The following is a 20,197-nucleotide window of genomic DNA, read 5'->3' as shown; positions in this document are numbered from 1 at the left end:
CCACTGAAATTAATAAACAAGATTAAGTTAGGTCCATTCATTTCAATGAGTTTAATCTGAGTAAAACTTAGCTGAATATCACTCATGTTTTTAAATATATATTTCTGTTGTGCACCGCTTGAAAAACATTAGCGGGGAAGTGGTTTAGAAGCATTAAATAGATAAACAAATAATGTTGACCCTGCAAGACATAGGAACTTCTCAAAGTTGTGTTAAGAGCTAGGCTCTCCTCCCCCCCCCCCCCAACCTAGGGAAATAGCAGGACCAAAATTTTACTCAACCAAGCAATAGACTGGAGCCTCCCAAACTGATGAAACATCATTCCCAGTTTACAGATTTGATGGGTGCAAGATACTTTAATCACTTCCTCAAGTTGGTCAATGTCAAGGCTGAGTAATGTCCACTTTGCCTCTACGCTCCCAGGATGACTGATTTCAAGAATGTGAGGACCAGGTAAATACTGAAGAGGAGGCTTGGAAACTTGGTAAAGATTGCCACCACCTAAGATGTAGATCTGAAGTTCAGAGAGTCTGCCAAGCTTCGCAAATTCAACAACCGCTCCTTGGATTTACTTTCCAGATTTTGCTGCAAGAGCAAACCAGAAGCGTTAGATTGGGGTTTAATTCAGGGGCAGCAAGAAGAAGAAGAAGAAGAAGAGTTTGGATTTGATATCCCGCCTTTCACTCCCCTTCAGGAGTCTCAAAGCGGCTAACATTCTCCTTTCCCTTCCTCCCCCACAACAAACACTCTGTGAGGTGAGTGGGGCTGAGAGACTTCACAGAAGTGTGACTGGCCCAAGGTCACCCAGCAGCTGCATGTGGAGGAGCGGAGACACGAACCCGGTTTCCCAGATTACGTGACTACCACTCTTAACCACTACACCACACTGGCTCTCAACCAAGCAACACATTCCTGAAGATGCAGTGAGGTCACAATCAGCAAAACTTCTCAGATTTTCAGCCTTCCAGCAACACATTCAGCAACATTCAGCCTTCCAGCAACACATTCAGCCACATTCCAGCAACACATTCCTGAAGATGCAGTGAGGTCACAATCAGCAAAACTTCTCAGATTTTCAGCCTTTTGAGAAGACTTAAGCTATCTCATCTGCGTTATAGTGCCCAGAGCAGGCTGGCTCTGTCATGTCTCACCTTAGGCAGCAGAGCCATGGAGACCCACTCCCAATATCAACATTGCTACAGCTTCCCTGGATTGTGCTGGGGTGAGATCTGTTAGGAGACCCCTATTTCCCTCACAGAGTTACAATCAACAGAGTGAATTACAAATCAGTCCATCTTCACAGGGAACTCTGGGAAATGTAGCTCTGTTAGGGGGCTAGGATAACTCTCGGGATCCTTAATGAACTACAGCTCCCAGGATTCTTTGGGGGAAGCCATGACGACTGTTTAAAGTGGTATCAGAGTGCTTTCAATGTATGGTGTGGCCAGAGAGTGTTGCCTTCCCTCTTCCCTCTACTACTACTAAAATTAATAACAAATGTCTTGACATTAAGTTTCATTGGTTTCAAAAAGGGCCTGCTCTGGAACATCTTATACAGTGGTAACTCTGGTTACGCACTTAATTCATTCCGGGGGTCCGTTCTTAACCTGAAACTGTTCTTAACCTGAAGCACCACTTTAGCTAATGGGGCCTCCCGCTGCTGCCACCGTCGCACAATTTCTGTTCTCATCCTGAAGCAAAGTCCTTAATCCGAGGTACTATTTCTGGGTTAGCAGAGCCTGTAACCTGAAGTGTCTGTGACCTGAAGCGTCTGTAACCCGGGGTACCACTGTAAAACCTTCTCCACTTTCTGCCTGCACAGCTGTCCTTTGAGTCCTAAGGATTTTTCACAATGATTTGTAAAGTTCTGTGTCTTCTGAGCTCTGGAAAGCAATGACCGCTCCCCACATCAAATGGGGGGCGCCTTTTGCGTGGGTGCACACAGCCCCCCGGATCCCATGCGGCTCTGGGCAGAACAGGCTGGCTTCGCCCTCCCCAGGCTGGATACCTGGAGGTCTCTGCCTACTTCAGCCAGTTGCCCAATCCCACCTGAGGAGGCGTTGCCAGAGGATCGGCCAGGTAGGGGGAGGCACCGCCCTGGCCACACAACAGAGGGTGGATCTTACCTGGGAATCATCAGTTGGCTCCAGAGCTTTTCCTACCCTGCCCTCCCTCAGTTAAGCCTTCTTTTGCAGGTTAACCTCTTCTCCACAGGTACGTGGGCGCTGCTATGTCATGGTCGCTGTTGAAGGGAATTGTCCTGCATTGGCAGGTTTTGCCTTCCCCGTAGCAAAACGTCACAACTTTGGAGGTTTCAGGCCTTGCACGGAATCCTTTAGTCTATCTTCCCTGAATGGGAGGGAGGGCGTGAAGCGCGACTCACGCCCCCTTGCAGTGGCAATCCCAGAGTTCCCTGTTAAAGGGGTCTTGAGGGGGAGGCATTGGCCATACGCTGAGAGGTTGTCATTGCTCTTCTCTACAACGGCGGCGAAACGGAGGGCAAGCTCTCTGCTTGAGCATATGTTCTCCAGAGCCACTCCAATCCCCACACATTCTGGATAACCCTGATGTCCCCCAGATCCCCAGCTGGGGACTGGGAAGGATAAACGCCCAATGCCTGAGCCAAGGTCTCCCTACATCTGAAACGTAATAAAGTTGTGGCCAATTTTAATCCCATAGCACGTTGTCTTGAGTCATTATTCCACTTGGGGGTCGCCTGGGGTTGGGGGGACTCTGCCAGTCCATGCAAATGGGGAGCTCCTTCCTCAGTTTGATTCTCTCCTAAATCTTGGCTCAACAGAGGAGTCCTTGGCAAAAGAGCCAAGAAACTCCCCAAGCAGTTGAACAAAATATGATGTTTTGGTGCAGTCTAAACAATTGGGGGGGGGGGGAAAGTAGGGGACTTTTGTACAAAAAGTTGGAAATGGACAAGAAAGCCAATGTGGTGTTATGGTTAGAGTGTCAGACAAGGACATGGCAGACCAGGGTTCAAATCCTCACTCAGTCATGAAGCTCACTGGGTGACCTTGGGCCAGTAGCTTCCTCCTGGCCCTACCTCACAGGGTTGTTGTGGGGAGTAATTGACATGGGAGAGAACCAGATATGCCATCCTGAGCTCCTTGGAGAAAAAGGTGGGATATAAATGCAATAGAGAAATTCAATGAATGAATGAATGAATGAATGGGGGGGGGGGTTGATAGCAAGGGAAAGCATAACCCCTCAACCTGTCACAGAATGGTAACCAAGAAAAGGGTAGGCTTACTGTTTGCTTCTGTGGCTTGTGGCCTTGGCTTGGCTAGAGCAAGTAGCCTATCTGAGGCGACGGCATTCTTTGCTGCATGAGTCACCTGAAGACAAGAGAGAAGGATGTCGTATTCCATGGATGCTCTACGTCTGTGCGCCAGGACTGCACACAAGCAAAGAGAGGGTGGCAGGTGGCACGAAGGAACAGCAAATCAAATTCCCCTTGCAGCAGCTTTCCAAAAATTATGCCCAACAAGGTTCACTATTTGTTGGCATCCGTTTGTCTTAAGGGACAGTGGAGTGTGCCTCTGGGGGTGAAGTCAAACCGCTGCATTAGCAGCACCCAAATGACCTCCCTGGGGTGCAAGCCTGGGGCAGTGTGTATGGAGGTCCTGTGCTGCCCAGATGCCAAGACCTGCCCCCTCTCGGCCTCACTGATGTGGTCCAAAGTGAAGCAAAGCAATGCGTTTGGCACCAGCTTGGCTGCAGGAGTTGCTGGAAGGAGGCGTACAAGACATCAACCAACCGTCTTAGGGACTCTACTCTGGATTTGTGTAGGGTTGTGGAGGCGCATCCACGCACCTCTTTTCCCCGCTCTGACTGGCAGCGGCTCGGGCTGTCCTCTTTTTTGCTCTTCAAGATATGGCCACCCTAATGCCACTACTACAGAGAATGATTGCTAAACCCCTTGAACAATCTGCTCTGTCACAGGGATAGAGAACCGATGTCACTCAAATCTTGTTAGAACACAACTCCCATCAGCTGCAGCCTGCATGGCCAATGGCCAGGGATGATGGGAGTTGTAGTCTGGTACCTTCTGGAGGGGCACAAGAACCCCATCCCTGTCATATTAGGATTCAGGAATGAAGAAGAGGCTGGATGAGGGAAAGCAGGATCATGAGGAGAGACAACGTAATAATATTCATGCAGCAAAGAGTACACAAGCAAGAACCAGGGGAGGCAGAGGTGGCGTGGTGGACCAATTGAACGGATGGAAGGGAAGGAAGTTACATGACAAGATGAGGGTAGTTTGGCAGGTGGCATGGAGCTGAGAGTGGAAGGAAGGTCAACAAAAGAGGGGCACAAGTTGGAGCATATAGAGGGCAACCCAAAAGCCAATGATCAGAAGCAAAGATTTGATGGTTTCTGCTTTCTGCACATAAAAAGGCTTCTGCTCATTGCTCTGTGGATTTCTACTGCATATGTGGCACAGGAACCTGTGGCACAGGAAGTGGGCTCATCATGGCGACATTGGCTTGTCTCTCTCCCTGATGGCAGCAGCTGATGTTGTGGAGTAGAAGCTCTTGACCATGCTGGGTGTGGGGCAGGTGAGCGTGGTTTTTGAAGAACAGCCTTGTTATGTACTGAGTTGAATAGGATCCAAAATGCAGCAGTCTGATTGGTCCTAGAACAATAGGATTCAGTATGCAGCAGTCTGATTGGTCCTAGAACAATAGGATTCAGAATGCAGCAGTCTGATTGGTCCACAGGAGCCACCCAATCCAGCTCCAGGTGGAAGTGAATCCGCAACCTGATTGGCCTACAGGAGAATCCTGGAATTAGCCAATCACATGGGGCCCATTGTGTAAATAATGTATATAAAGCAGACATTCTGGGGGAACTTCCATTCCTCCTCTCCACTATGAGCTGAATAAAGAGCATGAAATCCACTGTGGACTCTGAGTACATTTCACGCCCCATGGGCCAAATCTGGTTCACGGTCTGAAGATTCCCAACACCTGCTATAGAGAGGGAAGGGAAGCTTTATTCGAATGTTACAGCAACAGGGTATGAGGCTGCCACAAATGTCTGTAAGCAGCAAGCTAACATGGAGCAGCTACATCATCGTGTGGAATCTCAACTGCAGGGAAGCATTAGGGGCAATCACGCCAGATGGGCCAAAAAGGAGGCAGGCTAGTGAAGGACTTACATACCACAGAATAAGGGGAACGATGGAATTCCCAGCCAGCTGGGCAAGGCCGAGGCCGTGCCAGCTCCTTCAACCTGGGTGACGCCTGCGCCCTCAGAGCTGCCTCTGTCACGAACCATTCAGCGGTGGGTCTGGGTTTGCCAACAAAAGGAAAACAGCAGCAACGCATGAGACAATATGTCTCTCTCAGACATCTAATAAAATTGATGGCAGGAAACGTAAGGCATATTAAAGGAAATAGTTCATACACAGCCTATGGAACAGCTTGCCACATGGTTTTGCAATGTCTGCAATATAAATGTTTTCCCCCTCCTTTTAAAAGAACTAGATCAGTGGTGTGGAATCTCCCCAACCTACAGCACAGATAAGGCCCACATCAAGATTTGATCTAGCTCTCTGGGTCTCCTCCTACACACACCAGCTATTTAGAGGCCAAGGAAGAAATCATGCAGTTGCAGCTCCTATCGCTGCAAGAAGATCAAAGTCTAGGAGGAAATGTCTCAAGAGACTTGTGTTCCTTGACAAACGGTGTCACTGCATTTTGCAGTTGCGTGCCTGCAATTTTCAGGATGCAATTGCATTTTGAGGCTGGGGGCTTTGAATAGCTGTAAGGCAGAGCCTGCAGTTCAGTTGTGCACAGATGTTATTTACATGTTATTTGCTTTCTTTGGCTGCGATTACTGAATTCTTGTTGACTTTTGTACAGTCGGTACAGATAAAGGACAGATAACATTGTTTAGTTATTGCATCTTAGGGCCCAACTCCAGACCCTCCAAGTGTAGGGATGCAATACTCTCAAAAGGGAAAATCTGGACAAAGTTGTTGAAAGAAGCCGTCCTGGTTTCTGATTTGATCCCAGAATGTCCCGTTTTCCTTAGGATGTCCCTATTTCATTGGAGAAATATTGGAGGGTATAGCGCTATCCGACCCCTGAAGGCAATCCTGTACAGTATAGGGAAGGGGTTTTTTTAATGTTTAATGTTCTATTATGTTTTAATATACGTTGGAAGCTGCCCAGAGTGGCTGGGGCAACCCAGTAAGATGTGTGGGGTATAAATAGTAAAATGATCATTATGGAATGGGACGTCCCTATTTTCATCAGAGAAATGTTGGAGGGTATGCATCTAGTCCGAAGCAGCCTTGAAATGATTGTTTGCATCTACTGCTCATGCGTTTTATAATACAGGTAAGGTAACAGGCAATAGCAGCCTCTGGAAGGGCTGATAATTGTAAGATCACTGCAGGCAAGGAGGGAGGGGGAATCAACGGTATTCTCCCCTGATGCAGTCCTGACCAAAATCAATTTTCATCAGAGAAATGTTGGAGGGTATGCAGCTCCCATCACTGCTCTAGCCTCCCCAGCTCCTGCACAAGAAGCCTGGACTGTAAAGCACACATTCTAGGTGTGGATTTGGATACCGCCAGCTATGGCCCTACAATGGTGAGATCACAGGACTGTTTTGTACTGGGGGAAACCACAATCACCAGACTTATTGCCCTGCCAGGCTTTGATTCTCCTGAGCTTTTTAGGCGCATTTTTCCTCCTGCTGTATTATGCTGCTTTTTGTGGTTTTTAGTTTATAGTTAGTATTGCACTTACATTTTAATTCCTTCATTCTTTCTGGTAAACCACCCTGGAGAAATCATTGAAGGGTGGCATAAAAAACACAAAGATCTAAAGGACAGCGAATCTTGCTCTGAAACTGTGTTGCAACATAATAAAATTGGTTGTCCAGCTTTAGCATGCCGTTCCCTTTCTCATATATGTGCATACTGAGTTAATTCGGTCATTGTAAACAAATCCGTCAATCCAGGGTGGATTTTTATTTGTCTGAAGTCTAGTCACTTTATTCCTCACCTGTCTGCTTTATAACGTGGATGTACGGTTTTGCATTTAGCCAGCTCTTCTAGCCTAGGAGTTAAGACTGAAGAGAAGTATTTTTAAATATATTTACATGTATTTGTGTTAGTGGGCCTTTTATATATAAAGTTTTATTAAGACTTTTCACAATACAATAGAACAACAAACTAATCTAAACAAACAAAAAAATAATAAGAGAGAGAAAGAGGGAGGGAGGGAGAGGGAGAGAGAGAAATACTATCTCACCAGTATATCCTAATTTTTATCCCATACGGAGAAGGATGCACCCTCCCATCTCTTGCCCTGCAGCATCTCTTTCCTTCCCCTGCCTCTCACCCTGGGAGACCCACCCAGGGACGCGGACTTATAAAAAATATTGGGGGGGGGCCCGGGAAAGCTCATGAATAATAAATAAGCTCATGAATATGCAAATAAAGTGGCGCCGCCTCCTCGTGAGCAAATAGGGGAGAGCGTGCTGCGCCTATTAATCAGCTCCGGAACAGCTGATATGCGGGAAACGTGGGGCTAGCCGGAGAAGAGAGGGCGAGCCCCCTCCGCTTCGGCCCTAAACCGCTGAAACCACCAGGAGGAAGGAAATTCCCCCCCGGCAGTGCCTTGGCAGTGGCGGTGGTGCTGCGAAGCAGCGAGGCAGGAGCCCCCCGCCCCCGGGGATTCCCTAATCTCGCGGGGGACGGCCGGGGCTCTCCGACTAGGGCGCGCGGCTGGCTGGCTGGCTGGCGAGGGAGCAGGTGGGGAGGAGGCGGGGGATGGCGGCGGCGCTCTGCTGGAAGGGCGCCCGAGATTATTGGGGGGGCTGAGCCCCCCCAAATTTTTTTTTGAGGGGGCTCGAGCCCCCTCAGGCCCCATGGAGTCGGCGCCTATGGACCCACCCTTCCCTGCCATTCACACAGGGTCTTTCACCCACCGTCCAACATCTTCATCTGCCTGCAATTTTACCAAAACACAGTAAGAGGGAATATTAAAGTCAGAGAGAATATTAAAGGAAATATCTTGGTGGTTTGTCATTCCCAGTGCCTGAGGCAACGTCACCATCTCTCTTCATTAGATAACGTACCCCTTCTCCTTCAAGAGTCAGGGCTTGCTTGCCCACATTTGTCTTGCACATAGAATACCTGGGTCCAAGTGGTTTCCCACTTGACCTATGCTTTTGAGACATGGGTCTGAGTGGTTTTCCCCTTGCCTGGCCGCTTTCACAGAGTAAACTCATCCTTTAGTGATATATAGGAGCAAATGTCAATCTGGAGAAAACTGAAATTGCTGTTTGGTCCAATTGAGCACTAAAGAGCGGTTTTCCCTGGGAGAAAGCAGCAAGGCACGAGGAAGTGTGGATAAACAGTGCCCATTTAAATAGTGCCCATCAATCCAGCAAGTTAAATTTCCACTGTCTGCGATGGTAGAAATAAGGCAGGCCAGAATCCTCGTCACACACGGCCCTGGCTTTGTTCTACGAAGCCCTGTCAAATTTCTATCTCTGCCTCCACCTTTCTCCTTCTCTTAAAAAACACCCTAGGCAGCAATGGGAAATGGAAATGGTGGTGGTGATGCCAACGCGACTCGCCTTAAAGTAGGCTAGGATTCAGTAAATGTTCCAAAAGCAAGGATGGGGAACCTGCAGAACTCCAGATGTGGCTGAATGGCAATTCCCACCTGCCCCTATCAGCATGGCCAATGGTCAGTCATGACAGGAGTTGTCACCCAAGAACATCTGAAAAAGCACAGGTTCTTGGCCGCTCTTCTAAAGCATCAGAGCCAGAACGAGCCTCAGAGGATTTGCCAAAGCCCAAGGCCAGCTGAGGATCCACTGTGCTAAAAACAACGCTGCTTTTTCCACTTTACACAGAGTAGCCAAAGTACTAGCTCTCCTGGGATAAAGGGTAGCACAGAGGTTACCATGCCCCAAACTGCCACCCCCCACCAAAATTCTGTTGTCAGCACTGATCAGAGCACAAATACTTGACAACTTGCCTGGGACTGTGCCTCTACGTTCTGATGTATGCCTAGGGAGAGACAGGGGGCGGGGAGAGTGTGTTAAAAGCATTGGCAAAATCACTCCTGTCTCTGTGCCCAGCTCTGATATTCTTCTAGGCAGATCTACACTCAAACACGCATCTGTTTTATACTAGTTTAAAACTACAGGCTGTTTCTGAGATGAATTGCTGCATTTCCTCCCCCCTCCCCTTAGCAGTGGCAGTGCTTTATGGCGGAAACTTTCATGCTGGCAGATCTACTAAATCAAATAGTTTCCCGCAGCTTTGCAGCATATAGAAATAAATAAGCTGGCTAACTAACGCACAGTGAAATCTGAGACCACAAACGACTTATCCACACTTACCTTTCCCTCTGCTATTTCCCGGCAGAGGTGTGCACTCTGTGTCTGAGCATTTTTATTCTGCCCCCAGATTTCCCTTCCAAAACCCACTCTTGAAAGCTTAATCTGAGCAAACGTCAATTCGTATTTTATGAGGATTACCATTTGCGCCAGTTGAGCTTTAAAGAGTGGAGGTTTTTTTGCAAGGAAAGCTCTGGAGCAAAAAATAAAATAAATTGGGGGTCTGCTCAGACACAGAGCTTTAAATTGTAAACCATGTCTGGAAAGAGCAGAGGAAAGGTAAGTTGTAAGTAAGTTTGATTTAATACAAACATGACATTTCACCCCAACACCAATGAGCATTGATACTGGGACAAAGGACAACAGACGTAGTTCTTACCTCTTAAATTGTTGGTTATCTTGCACCTGGCCAAGCATGTTGATCCAATCCTACGTCCTCTAATCCCATTTCAAAGGTATGTGTTGCCAGAGCAACCAGCTCTGGAAACGGTGTTCCTTCTAGGAATCACAATTATGTTTCCAGCCAGGTGGTGAATTTCGGCAACTAGATGTCTTGGGGACGTCTAGGATTTTGGCCAGAGACTTTGTTTTCAGAGGGCCATCTTCAGCCCTCAGGGCACATGGCCCCAGGATCTCAAGTTTCTGAGGGCCTTCCTTGGGTGAGAGTGAGGAAAGAAAGGGGAGCAGGTTTTGAAAAAGTAGTATATAACTCTGCTTACCAAAAACAGTATTCCATACTCCACAACTGTCCTGGGAAAACCGGGACATCCCATTTTTTCATGTAAGAGCCAGCAGCCATTTTGGATGTTGCAATCTCACACCCCAAAAGTGCTTTTTTCAATCTCACACAGCACTCCCAAATGTGTGTTTTTGGGTGCTGTGCTCTCATGGAAGCACACAGTCCTGAAAAAAGCACTTTTGGTGGGGCTGCAATCTCACGCAGGTCATGTGACTTGCTCAGAAGCCATGCGGCCTGGTTTTGGGCCTGGACATGTTGGAGGGTATGGTATTCTGATATGTCGCCAGGTGCTAGATAGATTTAGCTTACGTTGTTGTTTTTGTTAGTAATAAAGAGTCCTGTTGCATCAGACCAAAAGGCTATCTTAGTGCAGCATCCTGTGCTCAAAGTGGTCAATCATATACCAATGAGAAGCCAAAAACAGGAGCTGAGTGCTCTCCCCACCTGCAATTCCCGTCAACTGGTTTGCAGAAGTATTACTGCCTTCAACAGTGGAGGCAAAATATACCCTCCACAGGTACCCACCGATAGCCTTGTCCTCCTGGATTTGTCTAAACCAGAGGTAGTCAACCTTTTTATACCTGCCGCCCACTAATGCATCTTCCTTGATGGTAAAATTTCCTTACTGCCCACCAGTGCTCGATGGAAGGAGGATTCAGCTTGTGCTGTAGAACCCCCTACCACCCACCTAGAATCCTGAAACACCCACTAGTGGGCGCTAGGGACAACCCCTGGTCTAAACCTTTTTCAAAGCCAACCAAGCTAATGGCCATGACTACACCTTGCGGCAGCAAATTGCAGCATTTACCTGTGTTTTGTGTGAAGAAGTACTGCCTTTTGTTCATCCTGAAACTCCCACCATTCAAGCATCATTGGATGGCCCCAAGTTCAAGTATTATGAAGAATAAAGCCTCTGTCCAGTACTCCACATCACGCATAATACCATACAATTCTATCATGCCTTCCTTTACTTGTTTTTTTTTCAAAACTAAAAAGTCACAACCTTTCCTCCTAAGAGAGTTGTTCCAGTCCCATGATCATTTTGGCTGCCCTTCCATGACCATCTTCAATAAATTCATACCAAGAATGGGAAAGACCTACAAGCTTATAGCAAACGTAACTGTTAATCATAATAACATATTTTCTGTATTTACAATGAGCTGCTCATCTGATTACTTTGGAAAGGCTATTGGTTTGTTTGTTTGTTTGTTTGTTTGTTTGTTTTAAAGGTGGCTAGCACCATATTAAGGGACGCGGGTGGCGCTGTGGGTTAAACCTAGGGCTTGTTGATCAGAAGATCGGCAGTTCAAATCCCTGCGACGGGGTGGCCTCCTGTTGCTGCTCGGTCCCTGCTCCTGCCAACCTAGCAGTTTGAAAGCACGTCAAAGTGCAAGTAGATAAATAGGTACCGCTCCAGTGGGAAGGTAAACGGCGTTTGCGTGCAGTGCTCTGGTTCTCCAGAAGTGGGTTAGTCATGCTGGCCACATGACCCAGAAGCTGTACGCCAGCTACCTCAGCCAATAAAGCGAGATGAGCGCCGCAACCCCAGAGTCGGCCACGACTAGACCTAATGGTCAGGGGTCCCTTTACCTTTTACTAGTACCATATTGGCAGGAGAAAATGTCCAAACTTTAAACCTTCCTTTTTTCATAGATTTAAAAGTCAGTATCCTCCAAAGTCAATTTGGAGAATACCGACAGGGAAAGGTTCTGGCAAGTTGTCCCCGCCAACGTAGATTTGTGGATTTAGAGGCACATCTCTGCCCTGCTTCCCAGCCTCCAACAGGGGATGCTTTTCCACCTCTCCCTCTCTGCCTTTGACTCCTTCTTGGATGCTTTCTGCTGCTTATTACCCACCCCCACCGCTGATACCAACCTGTCCCAAGTCTCCACATGATTCAATAGAACACAGCGATGCAAACAGCTGTTGCCATGGGGACTGTGACCACATCTTCCGTTGCTGGGGGAGCTCCTGCAGACCTAATGTCTAGGCTGCACTCTAGGAACAGCCAAAGGGGCATAAGGATGTAGTAAGAGAGACTAAATTAGGGCCATTGAATCAAACACCCTGCTCTCCATAATAGCCAACCAGATGTCTTCTAGGAGAGGCCCACATGGTGGACATGGGGACAGAAGCCCTTCTCTGCTGGTGTGCCATCAAAATACCTCTGAAAGTAAAAGTAAAAGCTTTTATTGAACTGCATCAAAGGTGAGCGGGTTCTGAAGGAAAAGACCCCTCAGTAGGGTTGGCCAACTGCCCAGGTCCAGACTCTGCCTGGCAAAGCTGCATAACAGACAACAGACCAGCGGGTGTTGACACTCTTCCCGCATCCCCATGGCTTCACCTGTTAATAACTGACCTAGTTTCCACATCATGTTAAGCCAAACCATGGTTTATAGTGAACGTGCAAGTACGTGGGCTCCGCAAGATGAGATTGTGGCTGCTTTGCTCCTCCCTGGTCCTTCTGCTGCTGCACCGTGCTGTGTTAAGCCATGGTCTTGCTTAATGTGTGATCTGAACCTGGTTTAGCTCTGCAGGATAAAACCATGAGTCATAAACCACAGGACAATTCTTGAATAAAACTCATGGTTAGTTTTGAGAGAGCAAAACCATGAACCCAGGTTCAGATGACACCTAGGTCAGCACTTGCAGAATTAAACATTCTTACACCTTGCTTCACCTTTCTCTCCTAATGTTAGAATGCCAGGGGTGAGGTGGAGAGAATCTCTGAGAATATGTATGTTATTGTTTGCAAGTATATTCCTGTTAGGAGAAAATATATTTAAGAACTTTCCTCCAGAATTATTCCAGCGCTGATTTATATAACCAAGGTCTGCATAATAAAGGTTCGACTGTGATCATGCCCTTCAGGGCTTTCCTTCATGAAGAACATGTCATAAACATTCGTTTTCTTGTAGCAGTGAAACAAAAATAGTCACGGCGACTGATATGCCACGGAAGCAGTGCATCCACCCACTTGCAGGCTTCAAGAGCAGGAGTACACCCTCCTGTCGCCTTCTGTATTCCCCTGAGAGACAAAGATGGAAGAGACAACTGAGGAAATTAAGGTAGACAGCTCAGAGATACACATACACTCTGACATACAATGCAGAAGAAGACAAACTCACAAGGAAAATTCACGCAGCCCATTAAAGATGGTATCAGTGTGTTTGCACTCTATACTTGTCCCCACTCCCTCCAAACGATGACTATTCACAGTACTGCTTCTTGTCTTCAGTGTAGGCCATACCAAAGCCAGTTATAGAGCAGTCTAGGAAAGAGTCCTGACATTGTTAAATGGGAAATGAGCGAGGTCCCAACCAAAGAAGAAGAGCAACTTAAATTGACAGAATATGTGCAGCTTGCAGACTTAACAAATAAAATAAGAGAACAAGAAGAACATACGTTTAGAGAAGATTGGAAAATGTTTATTGAATATAACTGTGTACAGCTGAGGACACTGGCAGCATTAAGATAAATTCAACAGTGTAAATAAGTTTTGATGGATGTAATAATGGAATACTGAATGGTATAGTTTTTGTAAAATATGCAGGGATTTATGATATGTAAAATGAACCATGGAAAGAGAAGAAAGGAAGTCACTGATATCTTAAGGATGTAAAAATGAGTATTTTAAACTGAAAAACAGAAAATTTAATTTAAAAAATATATTAAAAAGAGTACTGACATTGTTCTCATAGCCCATGGCCAACTGACACCTGTACTGCAACATCCAAGGAGGGAAGCTAAAAATTATTAGGGTGGATTCACAGAATCATTCTCCCACCATTTGGAGAACTGTGCCCGTCACACCGTATACAAAAGACACACAGAGGAAATTAGTAAAGAGAAGTGCGTTGGAATAAAATGAATAGCAATAATAATCATCAACACTAAGCTAGGGTGTATGATATAGAGGATACGGTAGAAGCAGGAAAGGGAAGGAAAAAGAAAGGGGGAGAAGAGAGAGGGAGAGTCCCCTACACCACTGTATATTTCTTGACCCCATGAGGTGTCTGGTCATCAAATAGCAAAATGCCCAAGAATTCATGGCCAGCCACTCCATGAAGCCCTGAAGACTGAGCACCAAACCGTAGTGTTATAGTGAGAGTCAAGGAGCACTCATCTTCTCCTTGGAACAGGTGATTATTGTTCCATGCTTTCCTTCCACCTCCCCTATTCTCTAAATCAGTGTTTCCCAACCACTGTTCCGCGGCACACTAGTGTGCCGTGAGATGTTGCCTGGTGTGCCGCGGGAAAAATTAAAAAAATTGAAATTTTTTTTTTAAGTCAAATTTTCGATTGGGGCGCCGTCACTAGATGACCCCTGGGGTTCCCTCCCGCTCTGCGCCTCCCTCCTCCTCCTCCTCCTCCGGGGAGGCCCTTCCTGGCTCTCGGCCAAGGCTTGGCAGCTGCCACTCACTCACTCGCTCGCCCACCCGTCCCTCCATCCCTGCACCCGGCCTCTCCCCCTCCGTCCCCGGTGCGGGGGCTGCCAGGATCCGTAGTCCCCTCGCCCTTGGGCTCTGCGCCCGCGCAGGGTGCACAAACTACGTTTCCCAGCGTGGCCTAGAGGGCCGGGCGTTTTGTTTGAAGCGCTCTTCTCCCGGCCATGGAATGAGCGCGGCGGCGGCGGCCGGGCGGGCAGGGGCTCTTCCGCGCAGACCCCGCGCAGCCTGCCTGCGCCCCCGCGGAGATCGGGCGGCAGGATGGAGCCCGGGGATCCCCGTGGAGGCGGAGCGGCGGAGGCGGAGCGGCGGAGGCGGAGGCTGCCCCCCAGGTAGGGCTGCGTGGGGGGGGTTATTTTTGCAATGCTGCATCCGCGCCGGAGGGGACGCATCGGACCGCGGGGAGACCCCTTGGCGGGCGTGCAAGGCAATGCATGCGTGCAGGCGTTGCATGGAGTGCAGTGCAATGCAATGGCAACGCGGCGCCCTGCATGCATGCATGCAACTTCCACCGGTGCTCCGGACTTGGCAGGTGAGGGGGGTCCCCAGTGGGCGTCAGAGAGAGCCGGGAGGGCGAAGGGGAGCCGGGGGGGAGCAGCGCTGCTCCCCGAGCCGAGCCCGGGGGGAAACTTCGGCGTCGTTGCGCCGGGTGTTGGAAGCGGAGGCTGGCGGGGGCCCCTCACCTGCAAAACCTTGTCGCCTCTCATATATTTCGTGCATTGCATTCATCGCCCGCTTTCTCCTCCAAGGAGCTCCCGGGGGCGCGCGTGGTTCTCCCCGTGTTATCCTCGCAACAACAGCCCTGCGAGGTGGGTCAGGCGAGTGGCCCAAGGGAGCACCCAGGGATTGTCCTGGCCAGGTGGGGTGATTTGAACCCTGCTCTCTGCCCGGTCTTCGTCCTCATTTAGCCCCCACATGTGCATGACTGTGCATGACTGAGGTTTTCCCCCCTCGTCTTGGCTATGGTGTGAGTCTGTGCTGTTAATTAATGGGGTTCTGCCTTCGGAGAAGATGAGCCAGCCCTCAAGGAGGTGATTATGTAATTTGCTAGCAATTCATGTCCCTCCCGGCGTGACGCTGTGCGCTGACGTCACGGGGCTGTAATGGTGGTGTGCCTCGAAATTTTTTTCATGAAACAAGTGTGCCTTTGCCCAAAAAAGGTTGGGAAACACTGCTCTAAATCTCCCTATCTTCCTGCCATCATTTCCAAACCTGTGTCATTTGCGCCTAAGCATCCCCTCAGGGCTTGTACAGCTCCATTTCAGCCTGCCAAATCCTCAGCACCACTCCTCGCCCCTTATACAGTGACAGTAATATTATTCACCTGTCTGTCTCAGTCTCTTTCATAGTTGAGCATAAATCGGCAGTCCAGGAAATGTGGGTTAGGGCAGCTTGCATAAATTTGTACTTGAGCAGCTAACCATCTTATTCTTCTGCAAACATTGCATTTGGTGTTTCAAGCCGCAAAGCTATTTTTTGCTCTCTGGCCACCATTTCCACTCTGCACACAGATTAAACTTTCCAATCTGAATCCAAATTGGGAATCAATGGCTCTTGCTAATTCCCCCAAGGAATGTATGCAATTATAGCACTCTTCCATATCATCCTTAAATGCAAAATGGCTCTGGATTAAGGTTCTGGGGGGGAGGGGAATCATGCCTCCATGTGTGCGATCTTCACATGTGTTGGATAATTAGGGACACAAAGAGGTTTAGTGACAAATTGTGATATTAAACATGCTAATATTGCCCAATATGGGTGTGCAAACTCAATACAGTGGACATTCCAACTTCAAATTAGGGGTGCTGGTTGAAAAAGAGACCATAAAAGGAATTCTAACCAAAAGTGCTGAGTTCTTAGAATTAGTCTGAAAATAACCAAAGCAAGCATTTAGTGGTGACTTTTCCGCACAATTTTTTGGTGTCAGATTGGTGCAGCGCTCTTACCTTCAGTTTATAGAGAGAGAAAATAAAAAGCAGGCTGGTGTGTGCTTATGAAACAGGTGTCACAAGCTTCATCGCACTGCAAGGCACAAAATCCATATGTCACTCCTGGGCGGGCGTGCACATTTTAAATTAATGCAGACTGTCGCTTCGCTGAAGATTTCCCATGATTGCCATTTCCGATTGCTTTTGTTCCGCTGAGAGTGGGACTCCGTAGTTCAGCCCTTGCCAGAGAAACGAGTCCTTTTTCTTCTTCTTTTTTCTTTACTATATTTAAAATCCTTCAGGCAAGCTTTTTATAGTTGCTTTGATTTCCCCGACGGGCGATTTTCAGCCAACTAAACAAGTGATACACAACAGCGTATAGAACAGATTCATGTAGCCACCAGAATAAAAGGCACAGGGTTCGTTGCTATGTAATCGGATGAATTCTTGGACTCCCCACCAACACCACCAAAGCGATACACTCCCCATGTTAAAATCACAAGAACTTCACAGGGAAGTTTGATTGCAATGGATAGATTTTGTGGAAATGTTACCAGGATGCTTGGTTAAATAAATGCATTTGAAATGACTGGCACAAATAGATTTTACAATAGAGGAATAGTCCATTGGTGACATTGTGTATATGTGTGCGCGTAGGGCAACTCTTTTGCCCCCCATATAATATTTGGGGGGCTGTCCCCTCCCAAAGTTGATGGGTATTACCATTCAAATGGTGTGCATGTGCTGCATCATGTGATCAATTATGCAGGGTGGGGCTTACTTGGGTCCCTTCAATCTTTTATTCAAGTTGGCACGCCTGTGTGTATATATATGTGTGTGTACACACACACACACACACACAGAGAGAGAGAGAGAGAGAAAGAGAGTTCCATAGTTGAACAAGAATTTGAACCCAAGCCTGCCATGTCTTTACCCAACAGTCTACATTCCTTTGATTGCACCCAATAGAGTGGAAGTACCATAGATCTGCACCACATTACATTTTGCTTATTTTGAGAGAATACACTTATTGAGTTCACAAATTAACCTCTACAGTGATTTGGTACGGAGGTCCAGAAAGCAAATAGCATACAGGCGTTAACAGGATTTTGTAATGGCCTGCAAATGTAATGACCTGCAGATTATAAGCTTCAAGTGTTTTACCGTCCAGAGCCTGACCTGAGGCAGCTTTTACTGCGACCCCATCCTCCACAGAAATGTTTTCATCTCAAATACAGTCTGCCAACAGGCTATGAAGGGTAATCTGGGTGGTGGTAGATTCATGAAATATCAGAGAACTGAAACCAAAAATCTATGGCCTCTGCCTTGTCAATTCATACTATGTCATTGCTTCAAAGCCCCTTCCCTTTCTTTCCATGTCTGGCCAAAAAAGCCCATATATGTTGCACATCAGAAGTGACAAGGCTGTAAATTATTTACCCCTTTTTCAGAGATTATCTCTGTTTAGGAAGTTATGGGTTGTATGCAATGTAGGCCTAAGGAACTCATTTTGTGAATGCAAATATCTGCCCTTGCATAATGGAAATTCTCTTCTCCTCTCCCCCTGCTCACCTCATGCCCTCCCCAAATCTGCTTCAGAGGGTTGAGGGAAACCCCAGAACATATTTAGGAGGTGCAGAGGGCAGAGAGGAGGGGAGGAAGCTCCACTGCACAAGGGTGAATCCTCGTGCTGATGGAACACCCTAGTTGCATACCACTCTACATGTTGTTGGCTGCTTTGATAGAATTCAGCCTTCAGGTGGGAGACGAACTGAAAGAAGAGAAAAACTGGCAGAGGATCAGACATGTTTTTATTGTGGGATCAGTGCTCCTCACACATGGAAGTTTTTTTCAGCATCCACCTAACACCGTCGGCATAAAACTGCCATACGTTTCTCTCCACCCACCCAATTTAATCCAGGTTTAACCTTTCCAGGGGATATCTGATACATCTGTTGCCAGGAACCCATTTATGATATCTGCATGGCCCATTTACAATATCAAGGCCTTACCTGGAAGAACCCTAATTGGCAGAAGGAACTTAAGATGTCCATCTCCCTTCCCCGAAAGAGGGAGACAGCTCTGAGGTCTTATTTGCAATTAAGCAGGATGCAGATTCTGTTAAATTACCGGTAATGGGTGCAAATGCCAGGGAAAGCATTATTCTAGTCCAGGGCAAGGATGGCAGAGTCAGTGGAAGAAACCATGAATAATGGTTTTAACTTCAGAAAGGTGGCATACAAATAAAACGATTGATTGGTTATTGTGTTTATTTGTTGCTTATTACAAAAATAACTCAAAGCGACTTATATTAATAAAAGCATACATGGTACACAATTTAAAATACACCAGAAAGATAAAATAATGTTAATTGGCTGAAAGGGTTGATTCTGCAGTAACTTAAAAAGGGGAAATTCGGCCTTACCCCACTCAAAGATGAACACCAATACAGTGGAAGCTTGTGTATCCACCAGTTAAGAGTCAAACACTTTGGGTGAACAGGAGCATCTTTGCTTGGCACCTAAAAGCTGATAATGATGGTGCCAGGCACATCTCTCTGAAGACAGTATTCTACAGTTGGGGAGCCACCACTGAAAAGTCCTATTCTTATTTTGCCACCCTCTGGACCTCACTGCAAGAAGGAACACGGATGCACACAATGCTACCTTGCTGCTCTTTAATTCTGCCATTTTTTCAAAGCCACTTTTTTTTTTGTAGCCTGTTTCCAACCGATGGGCCTACAAGCCTTAAGAAGAAGCAAAGCAGATCCTGCTCACCCCTCTGTTGCTCATGTCTGCCCTAGGCAGGGAAGAATGAAAGGGTGCTGGAAGTGAGCCGCACCTACAAACTACTTTTCCCGCCGACGTCTCTTTTTCATTTCTGGCGGGTGGGGGCAGCTGTAGCTATTCAAAGGGAAAGGAAGGCACTCTGCACATGCCCAAGGTCACCTTCCCAGGAATCACTGCATCATACATGACCGAAGGCGGGTCTGCCAGCAGCTGCCTCCTGACCAGTTTATGGCAGAGGCGATTTCCCATGGACTGCAAGAAGATCAAACCTATCCATTCTTAAGGAAATCAGCCCTGAGTGCTCACTGGAAGGACAGATCCTGAAGCTGAGGCTCCAATACTTTGGCCACCTCAGGAGAAGAGAAGACTCCCTGGAAAAGACCCTGATGTTGGGAAAGATGGAGGGCACAAGGAGTAGGGGATGACGGAGGACGAGATAGTTTGGCAGTGTTCTCAAAGCTACTAGCTTGAGTTTGACCAAACTGCGGGAGGCAGTGGAAGACAGAAGTGCCTGGCGTGCTCTGGTCCATGGGGTCACAAAGAGTCGGACATGACTAAACGACTAAACAACAACAGCAATTTCTCCAGGCAGAGGGATGAGGGTCTGAAGCAAGAGCAGCAGGAAGGGCTCTTAGAAGCAGCGGTGAGAAGGGAGGCGGCAGGGAGAGCCAGTGTGGTTTACTGGTTAGAGCGCGAGACTAAGACCTGGGAGACGCCGGTTCCAATCCCCACTCGGGGCCTAAGCGGTTGGAGAAAAAGCGGGATAAAAAAGCAGAACATAAAATGTGGCCGGAGCGGACTAGGGAATCGAGGAACGTCGGCCGGGTCCAAAGCGCCCAAAGGCGGCGCTTGCGCACTGGAGAGCAGCAGGTGTCTACCAACGCGCCGCCTCTGCGGAGCCGCCAGCCG

The 20,197-nt window shown here is 47.6% G+C and overlaps 1 protein-coding gene across 3 annotated transcripts; it reads right to left on the bottom strand.

Moving 5' to 3' along the window:
- Window positions 1–336: 336 nt before the first annotated feature.
- On the bottom strand, window positions 337–12,107 carry LOC309531040 (sperm microtubule associated protein 2-like). Of its 3 annotated transcripts, none has more exons than XM_082220366.1 (7): window positions 11,999–12,107; window positions 9,764–10,038; window positions 9,021–9,052; window positions 7,032–7,098; window positions 5,178–5,304; window positions 3,263–3,347; window positions 337–585 (listed from the first exon to the last, which is right to left on the bottom strand). In XM_082220366.1, the coding sequence occupies exons 2-7, from the start codon at window positions 9,799–9,801 to the stop codon at window positions 569–571; spliced, it is 366 nt and encodes a 121-aa protein (XP_082076492.1). In that variant the 5' UTR covers window positions 9,802–10,038; window positions 11,999–12,107; the 3' UTR covers window positions 337–568. The 3 variants fall into 3 exon arrangements, with proteins under 3 accessions (XP_082076492.1, XP_082076494.1, XP_082076493.1); XM_082220368.1 differs by lacking the exon at window positions 11,999–12,107 and adding an exon at window positions 11,127–11,236; XM_082220367.1 differs by lacking the exon at window positions 11,999–12,107 and adding an exon at window positions 10,932–11,096.
- Window positions 12,108–20,197: the final 8,090 nt, after the last annotated feature.

The sequence above is a fragment of the Podarcis vaucheri genome (genome assembly GCF_965113315.1).
Source record: "Podarcis vaucheri genome assembly, chromosome: 4".
In the NCBI taxonomy this organism is placed as follows: Eukaryota; Metazoa; Chordata; class Lepidosauria; order Squamata; family Lacertidae; genus Podarcis; species Podarcis vaucheri.
This window is presented reverse-complemented; position numbering and strand designations above follow the sequence as displayed.

Excerpts from the sequence above, each read along its gene's own strand:
- LOC309531040 (XM_082220366.1), bottom strand. The coding sequence starts at position 9,801 with ATGCTTGGCCAGGTGCAAGATAACCAACAATTTAAGAG. Across the intron at positions 9,053-9,763 it reads GATAACCAACAATTTAAGAG|GCATACATCAGAACGTAGAG; the intron begins GTAAGAACTACG and ends GTCTCTCCCTAG. Across the intron at positions 3,348-5,177 it reads ATCGTTCCCCTTATTCTGTG|GTGACTCATGCAGCAAAGAA; the intron begins GTATGTAAGTCC and ends TCTTGTCTTCAG.